Raw genomic sequence first — 10,141 nt, forward strand, 5'->3', positions numbered from 1 at the left:
ATATCTGCCTGTGTTGTGCACGTCAAAATGAAATAATCTTTTTATTTAATTGGCGGTTGGCAGTAAAATGAAATCACCCATATTGCATGTCTTTTATTATTGCATTAAGTAGGCTGTATTGTTTTAAACAGCATTTGTTTATTAATCTACTTTTAAATATGTTATTCATGAAAGGTAGTATTCTATATACCGTTTTTACCGTTATTATGTGAGGTAAAATAAGTTTAAATCAAGAATGTTTTGAAATTCACAACATTTCAACAACTTTTTCTCACGAATTTAAAGGCTGCTATTGGACTGTTGGAGGTAAACGTCATATGCGATTACGCATTACTTTACGGAGAGCTTACGAACTAGCTACGTTCTGCCTTAAGACCAAATGGTGCAATGGAATAACATACAGATTTAGTTACAAACTAGCTAGTAGTAGTTACTAAGCCTCTAGTGTGGACTTTACGTTCACGTTTAAGAAAGAACTTACGAATGGCTGGTGCAACCCTACCCTGATCCTTCTGCTCGCGATGAACTTCCATGGTACACAGACAGTACACAGTCACGAAGTGAAGAGGTTAGCAGCTGTTCAGCTAATAGCGCTCAGACTGTTTGCGTCAGTGCGTCAGCGTATGACATCATATTAACGCGAGAGTAATGTTCTCGCGTTACTTTCAGTGCATTCGCTAAATGATCTGCGCAGCACTTTGTAAACTCCGACACGCATCTCAAAACTGCTTTGCACAACAGAGGTGGCCAGATAGGTGGCCATCCATCATTCAGGGGTAGCCGTGGCCACCCATGGCCACCATGTAGCTATGCCCCTGTGGCCAGTAGATTGCTTCCCTCTGGTTTGGGTCGATCGCTCGGCGTCATCAGACAGGAACCAATGTGGGGGTGTGTGCATGTTTGTGAATGACAACTGGTGTTGCCAGTTTACTGGGAGGTCTATAGTATGTACACTGATGTTGAAATGTTTATATACCGTGGGGGGCTTGGTAACTGAGTTTGGTAATTATGGTATGGGGATTAATGGGAGTATTTCAGGGAATTTGGGAAGGTTATTCACCAATGACACGCATTATACGGGTTATTATACTCCTCTATTCGTTGGTTTTTGGTTTTTAAATATGGCTTTTAAACAGTTTACTGTAATGCACAGTGGTTTATGTCTCAGTGAAGATCCACCGAGGCGTTTCGCATTAACTGTGTCATTGGTATTAGATCAAAACCACTTCTTATAACTGGCTGTAAACATATTTTTTTCTGCTTTGAAGTTGGGCATTTTAACATGGGCTGTCTATGGAATACATAAACGACAAACACAAAAAGTGTGGCTCTGGGAGAGGTTAACAGATTCGTTGACCAAGAATATAATTGGATTTAGTACACGACATGACTGAGAGTCAAGCACGGCTGGACTTTACTGGTTATGTTTCCTGTGCCAAAGAATCCCACGAGGTGCCACAGGTAATCGCAGGATCGTTTGACTTGCATTCGTAATCGCCACATCTGTATACAGAGAATATTAAAAGCCCTAAAACAGATCCCTGTGGCAGTTCATAATTTACAGCCGATTACCCATTATGTGCAGATTCATAACCCATTCAAACTTTTTGTCATAGTTTTTGAGTTGACTCTCAAGCCACAAGAAAAGCAAAGAAACGTCAGTGTGCTCTGTTCTTGAGTCGCTCTCATTTTACTTTGTTTTATCAGGCTGTTTGGAGACGAATCAGACATTCAATTCTGGACAGTGGCAGCTCATTACATCCAGTTCTTTGCTCAGAATCGCCAGCCCATCAGATCCACCCCAGAGGGCCAAGCACCTGCCGAGGATCTCCAGAGCACCCCTGTCATTCACCTGGACATTTGCCATGACACCCTGTGTGAAGGCTATTTCTTCCAGGTATGATCCAATGACAGTTCAAGATCTAAATAATAAAGGGAGAAAAAGAAAATACAGAGAATAATTCATTGAACCAGTCTTTCTCTTGCAGACGTTTTGTTCAGGGACAAGTCCCCAATATTAAATATTTTTATTGCTGTTCTGCTGCACTCCATTATGTGCTAAAAGTTCTAAAAGTTACATTTTAGGGTGGTCTGCTCCAACGGTCTGACAGCACTTGTCAATGTCAAAAATGAGTGAGATGGCCAATCAAATCAGAGAAGGTGTGAGGTATGAGGTATAACCCAAAATACTTAGGGATAGGCTTTTCATGACTGCAGCTAAGATAAGCAATGTGGTCTATACATACATGTTGCACGTGCTACGGAAAAAGCGGTCTGTGCGAAGAAAGATTTTACCAGTGTAGCTCATGCTCGATACAGTTTTGCAGGTGAATTAGACATAGTTGTGTGTTTGAAGTTTTAGTTGTTGTGCTTGTTTGTGCTTGTTTGTGCTTGTTTGTGTTTGTGATGTTAATTGATCGTGCACAACTATTTTTTAGTCTATTTTGCGATTAAAACTCGTTTTCTGTCTGCTTTGAGTCCATGTATCTAGAGCTCTATGAAATCCTTAATGTGGAATCCTGCCATTTTGTATGTCATCTGCCTGGTCTTCATGAGTGAATAAGTTGCACGGTTAAACATACTATATGCGTGATGGATTTGTCTGTGTGAACTTCATCTCCAGAATCATATCAGAAAACATTTGTGTGTGTTGTAGTAAACACTGAAGTATACTGTATGTAGTATACTTGAATATTCCTTCTTATATATCAGAACTTCTGAATCTTTATTCACCTCAAAGATCTCTCAGATCCTCAGACCAGCTATTGTTGAACGTCCATAAATCACGTTTGAAATCTATGGGTGACAGGTCTTTTTCAGTCTATGCTCCTAAACTCTGGAATACACTACCAGTAACGATCAGAGCCTCTACTATATTAACTGGTTTTAAAACATCTATTAAGACATTCCTCTTTTCTCATGCTTATTTACAGTATAAGTAGTTTTATTTTTTTATTTGTACTAGGGGTTGTATTTTAGCATTTCTTTCTATGAAATATCATGCAATGTATGTTGTATTCGTGTTTTTAGTTTAACTACTCACTGGACATGACTTGTTCTTTTTATGCATGCTGTTGCTATTGTTATGTGAAGCACTTTGGTCAACACTCGTGTTGTTTTAAGGTGCTATTCAAATAAACTTGACCTTGACCTTCATATTTAAAGTATAGTATCTAGGAAATTTAATAAAAACTGTATTATACTACAGTACTTTTTATGTGGATGTAGATCTATTTATCGGTGTTTACTACAGTTGATCAGTTTTTTACAATTTACTATAAGGGTACTAAAATTTTCTTTAGCAACTACTACAGTATTGATTGACTATTTCCAGTTTCAGTTTGTTGTATTATTATTTATTTGTGTGTTTACAAATATTCTACATTTAAAAAATAGATCCAGAGAAAAAAGGTTAACAAAGATTTTGTTGCGTGTTATTTTTTGCACTAATAATATTTCAGTTTACATATAATCATAACTTTTTGCGGATTGTGTTTGCTTTAGTGGATAATTTTTATTTTAAAGGCTCATTATTGTTTCTGCATATGTCTGTAATATAAAACAATGTTAGCAATTTTACATAAAACATCTTTCTTATCCATGAAGCTTAAACCCCCCAATGTATATTGAAATATTTAAATGAATATCATAAATGTGTGAATATTCGACTAATGGCCGAAATGAACGACTAGTAGTTGACTACAAAATTCTCTAGTCGAGGGCAGCCCTACAGCCCTAAATTGTCCTCAAGAGAATGTAGAATGTAGTTCCGTTTCTGTCGGTCTCTCGACGTTGTGTCGAGCCGACAGAATACGTCCTGTGGATACGTGGATTAGAGCTGTAATCGGGCCTTAAAAGTTAGGCCCGACAGTGCCCGAGCCCGACAGAATTCGGCCCGAGCCCGACAAGTACATTTTGATTGACAGCTTTTTAAAAGCCCGAACCCGTTTACAGCCCGACATTAGGCTATTCAAATGTGCGCACGCGCACAGCTTTTTGTCAAGAATGAGTCATTTATACATGTTTTAACATAATGTATTAATGACTAACGTAGGCTATAGGCCACTTGGATGTTGGAACAAAGAAATAAATAAGTCCTCTGTAACATCTCACATATCCCACTGGCTCATTATTCTCATTATGCACATGGTCAAAACTTTTCCACACCTCAGACTTTGCTTTAGTTGCTGGTGCAACCAAAACGTAATCGCCAGAGGCAAGCCTCCATTTCACCTCCTCAGCCAACCCGTTCTCACTCCCGACTCGTCACATATTTACGCTCGGTCAGCGCCCCACGGCGTCACATTTGAACGCGCAGAGTACCCCTTTGGCGTTGTTTTTCGACGAACAGGGAACTGCGTTGCTGTTTTCTAAATGCTCCAGACCGAGATGCGTGCAATTCTTAGCATTTCATAATTATTTATGGTTTTAATATTTTGTAGCACCTAACCCCAACCTCACCCTAAACCTAACCCTAACCACTTCTCAGCCATATAAAACACAACACGCAAATAAAAGTACAGTCACAGGTATTTATTACACAAACTGACCAAAAGCATTACAAAATAAAACAAACAACTTGTTTTGCATACGTTTTTGCACCAAAGCCTCACGATAACATTACAATGGAGATGCCGTGCGTGTCCATGAATACATGAACTCGGCTGAGGCTCCCATTCAAAAGATAAACCGGAACAGCTAGATGCAGTCGGTTGCGGGAGCCAATACCGTTTCACGTTCAAAGCCAACGAAATGACGCGATCGGACACGAGACACGGGAAAGCCAATGGCATCGAAGCTGACGTAACTTCCTCTGGCGGCAAATTTTGAACGTCGTTCTTCACTGGATTTGAGATTTACGGCGGACGGTGATCGCTTTCGCATCTGTTCTTCATACAAATCGATCGTTTCGCGTTGGTACCCTTGAAATATCTGTATTTTTGAACGACATTGTGACTGCTTGTATTATGTGTTTTATATTACGATAAATAAACATTCAATAAACATTACGTGCTCAAACTGTCTGAATAGCGTCATGTAAATGCAATTATCCTGGCCATTAAACTTAAATTAAACCCCGAAACATCATCATTGCAAATTATATCTAATATACATTTTCATAATGACGGTGAAATTCGCGTGCCCTTCACTTCGAAAAACGACGTCAAAGGAGTACCCGCGCGTTCAAAAGTGACGCCGAAGGGCGCTGACCGAGACGGGAGTGAGAATGTGTTGCAACCCTCAGCATCCATTTTTGCATCTTTGTCGGCGCTAATCGGAACGCATCACATGACTGCTCATTTACCGCGCAAGCCCGAGCCCGGCCCGAGCCCGTGTAAAATGATAGAAATTAAGCCCGAACCCGTCGTGTCCGTCGGGTTCGGGCAAAGATCTTCAGCTCTAACGTGGATACGTCCTGCCCGCACTGCAGGCAGCCCTGCCGTCCGCTGCGGCGAGCAGCGAGGGTGATATGAGGATTAATGTGAGCGCTAATCCTTCAGTCTGACCGTTCCCCATGAATCGTTCCCACCGTCTTCTTCCTCAACCACGTATTCAGAAACGGTGCGTGATGATGAGATGTCCGTTGCAGCATCGGGGGGTGACCTACTGGCATCAGACTCCGACGATTCCTCGGAGCTCCTTCCCTCGGGGGTCGAGCCCAGGAAGAAGCAGACGTCGAAATGTCAGCCATGCTTTCCCGGGCCACCGGCATTGGGTTGCAGTGCACCGCACTGCCTCTCCCAACGCTCTCGGCTGGATACATGGTACCACGGGTTTGAGAGCGGCTCCAAGCCGCACTCGCCCCCAGTGCCGTGTTTTTTTAGAAGTGCATGAGGAACTTAATACGTCCTGGAACGCCCCCTTTTGGCGTGTGCACGTCAACTAGTTCCATTGCCCTTTCTTCCCTCGATGGTGGGACAGCTAGAGGATACATCGATGTCCCCCAGGGGCTCGACCTAGACTCCCGTCCAAAGCATTTCGGCAGGTTTCGGCAAGGTTTTTTCAGCATCTTAGGTGTCGAGAGCTTACTCTGCTGCGGGCCAAGCTGTCCCCTCTCTCCACGCTTTGGCCATCCTGCAGGTCCATCAGGCCAAGGCGTTGAGAGAGCTCCACGAGGGTAAGACCGACCCAGCACTTATGCAGGAACTCCGTGCCGTCACCGACCTCGCTCTACGGGTGACCAAGGTGACCGCGCGGGCCCTGGGTCGGGCGATGTCCACACTTGTGGTCCAGGAGAGACACCTCTGGCTGAACCTTGCACAGATGAGTAATGCAGAGAAAGTCCGCTTTCTCGACGCACCCATCTTGCAAGGGGGGGGGCTGTTTGGTGATACTGTCGAGCCGCAGTTCTCGACAGTAAAGAAGCAGACAGAGGATATCAAGCATATCCTCCCCCGCCGCGATTCGGCCGCCCTCTTGCCGTCGAGATCCCGAGATGCCGTCTGCTTCCCAGCAGCCCTGGTCCTCTTCGACGCCTTCCGGTTTCGGCACCCCCCACTCAGGCAGCCCCCCGAAAAAAGACATCGAAGAGGAGACCACCACCCCGTCAGCAGCCGCGGCGGAAGCCGAAGCGGCCCTCATGGGAAAACCCCAGGGAGATCGAGAATACCTTCGGGCCCGACCCCAGCCATTCCATCGCTGGTTGGTCGATCCGGGACGGTTCCTGCCCCGTCCCAACAGCCCACTTCTAAGAGTTTTCTCTCTCTCTGGGTGTTTATCACAGCTGCTCTCACCTTCTACACGATGGTGTTCAGCAACTCGACGTTGCGTCACAGCGAGACCCATTGTCGAGGATAATCAGCAGCATAAGCACTCTCAATCGACGATGCGTTGTGCTACATCATCTTCTGGGTATTATCACAGCCACTCTCACCCTCTAAACGACAGTGTTCGGCAACTCAACGTTGAGGCGAGACCCAATGTCGAGGATAATCATCAGCCTAAGCACTCTGAATCGATGGTGCGTTGTGCTACATCATCGCCAGGCAGGTAAAACAGCAGAGCCGATCTCCTCTCCGGGGGCCCCCCACGGTGAGGGATCCGCACTGCCAGCCACCGAACCACCCCCCGGGAGGTTGATGAAGCAGAACGTGCCCCGAGCCTCCCTGTCTCGGTCCCTGGGAGCCTGACAAGAGCTTCCCAAACCGTCACGGTGACTGTCGGTTCTGACAAATTCCAAAGCAAGAAATGCAGATACTTTTATATGCTGGCCGCACAGTCCACTCATCCGCTCATCTGCTCAATTAATTGAAATTATTTCATCTTCAGCATTTACAGGACATTTATTTGTATTTATAGCAGTCAAATAGATGATCTCAACTAGCAGCTTATTGACAGCCACTCTGATTTTAACGCGGACTCTCTCAGAACTATGTGCATCTGTTTATATTGTATATTGTAGCATCAATTTCTACAAGCTTTCTTTTTATTTTCGTCGCATGATCTTGTTTTAAATTGCAACTCACGGAAAATGCTGGATGTTGTGCAATTGTGGAGACGTTTGTCATTTTTTATTTTGATACGAGACATAAAAACTAATCTTTTAGCCACATGCAGGCCAGATAAAATAGACAGCTTTCTTTAGAACCCGACTAGACCTGAAACGTTGTGTACAGTGTACAGCCTGCAGCCAAGCAAGAGATCTCACGGCGTTATGGATCTAACAGCTGTAAGATGGTTTTCTAAGCGCAAAGATACAAACTTTCACAATAATGTGCCTCACACGGACATGCGAGTATACCTACACGCCAAAGTGCTTGAGTTGCTGTCTGTTCATGAAGTGCCAGAATTTCACTCACTCACTCTATTAACCTAATTATGTCTTTAGTCATTTAGTATAATAATTTATCATCTATATGCTTACATAAGTCAACATATTGTTAAATTTATGAATTTTAAATAACAGAAGTGTAGATATACTGAAACCACGCTAATTCAAGGATTTGCTTTGACGGAGAAAGCACGAAATGTAAGTGTCTGAAATGTATGTTGTGGCAAGGGGGGTGTGATTTAGCGAGGTCTGCAGCGGGAGAGAAGGCTGACAGAAGAGCGGTGAGTAAATGGGGTGCGAAGTGCAAATGATGATCAGCTGTCCTCTATTCCAGTAATTGGTGTGGGGATGCATATAAACAGCTTCGGAGACAGAAGCCGGGGTGTGAGAGCCAGCAGAGACTACTGCGGAGACGGCGAGAGAGAGAGAGCTCGAGAGAGGAGTGCTTCACAAGAGGATCGTCAGCTCCGGTGGAACACGGAGGCTGGTGTTGGACTTTTTAGGCAGTCCTGCATGTTCAAAAATTTGCACAGAGACGTTCTCAAAAATCTATTAGAAGTTTATTATCAGATGTAAAAAGGAGTAACAAAGCTTTGGGTTGTCAGACGATCTCCTCACTCCACCACAAGCCAACAACCCAAATTATTCAAAAACACCCATATTTATTCAGTATGTGACGTCGCTCGCATCTTCTGACTCCTCCTCTGCCTTTTAAGGAGTGCTGCTCCCTTTCCACCAATCACCGTGAACCAGGTTATCTGACTCTGTCCTTTTTCTTAGTTCCTGCTAAATAACATCTTCTCAAAACATACATCCTGTGGTCAGTCGCTAGTTTTGAGGAATGTTCTCTAGGGACAGTTTCTTTTGGGGAGTGGTCTCCTAGAGACAGTTTCTTGTGGCCGGACAACATACCAACATTCTTAACATTCTTTTAGTAAAAAGAAAACACTCAATCATCTAATGCTTTTAATTATGTAGCGTTGTTTCTTAATCCTATGATTCATTAAAACACATCACAACTCATGATTATACTTAAAACATATGCAGTGGATTGATTCATAACATTTCTTTTATGTGTGTGTGTGTGTGTGTTGATTTAGATAATTTATGGTTCCAACCCCCACTTATCCTGTCTCACTTCGTTTGCCACAGTAACTTTCCACTGAGTAAAATAGAAAGCATATGACAAAAGCACACAGCTTAATGATTTAATGAAAGAAAACACTTATTGATTATATTGATAATTAAATCATACTTTTAAATATTTCCACCCATCTCAAACCACTCTAAAGCAGGACCATTCACACCACAGAAAGCAAACTATACGTGTTTTAACATTACACGTAACTCACCAACAAGTAACCTAGGGGAAATAAGAGTGACTGGTGTAATCAGATAGTGATAGATAAAGGGACACAAATAGGAACATGGGCTAGAGCAGGATTGTATTATTATTGTGGAGATCGTAGACTGTTTACTAGAATACCTGAGGGAGCAAGAGGATGTGTGCTATGGTAAGGTTAGGAGCCCCGATAGCTCTAATAGGTGAAAGAACTGTGAAAGTGGAAAGCATGAGTTCAGCACACTTGCCAGAAGACGCAGAAGACACATCCTCAGGAAGAGGGCAACAGGTTCAAGTGTAGATTTGTCATTAAACAGCCCCACATACATCGATGCAATAGGAGTTCCTAGGGGAGTACCAAATGAATACAAATTAGCAGATCAGATAACAGCAGGATTAGAGAACATACCAATAATATCTGCATTTTTCCCAGTCACCCCTAACAAAAATGTAGATAGAATTAATTATGTACATTATAAGTAATGAGATTAGCAAAATGACAAGAGATGCTGTTGATGGTTTGAGCAGAGCAACTAGCACCGACTTCCCTAATGGCAGTCCAAAATCGGATGGCCCTGGACATGCTGTTGGCAGAAAAGGGAGGAGTATGTTTTATGTTTGGAGATCTTGTGTACTTACATTCCAATAATACGGCCCCAGATGGATCGGTTACTAGAGCATTAGAGGGATTGAAGACATTGTCTGTAGAGATGAAGGAACATTCAGGTGTAGATAACCCTATAGGAGATTGGCTAGATGCAGACCTTGGGGAAATGGAAAGCAGTGGTGATGTCTATTGTAGTGTCAATAGGAGTTTTCCTAGCCATATTAATCACCTGTGGGTGTTGTTGTATTCCCTGTATTAGATCACTGTGCAATAGATTAATTGTTACAGCTATTGAAAAGAAAGAATCTCCACCCCCATACAGTATGCCTTTGTTATCAAGTGATCTAGCAGAAGATGAAGGAGAAGATGATGTGTGACCTCTTACGAGGTCAAGAGAGGGAATTGTGGAATATTTTTCAGA

The 10,141-nt window shown here is 43.1% G+C and overlaps 1 protein-coding gene across 1 annotated transcript in view; it reads left to right on the forward strand.

Annotated features, from left to right (window-relative positions):
- wdr11 (WD repeat domain 11) overlaps positions 1-10,141 on the forward strand; it is a gene marked incomplete at its 5' end in the record, with an annotated part of 76,428 nt that overhangs the window by 37,086 nt on the left and 29,201 nt on the right. The window contains one exon of the mRNA XM_057341339.1: positions 1,708-1,897. Coding sequence (XP_057197322.1) covers positions 1,708-1,897 — 190 coding nt within the window. The remainder of the gene's footprint in view (positions 1-1,707; positions 1,898-10,141) is intronic.

The sequence above is a fragment of the Triplophysa rosa genome, linkage group LG9, assembly GCF_024868665.1.
Source record: "Triplophysa rosa linkage group LG9, Trosa_1v2, whole genome shotgun sequence".
Lineage (NCBI taxonomy): Eukaryota > Metazoa > Chordata > Actinopteri > Cypriniformes > Nemacheilidae > Triplophysa > Triplophysa rosa.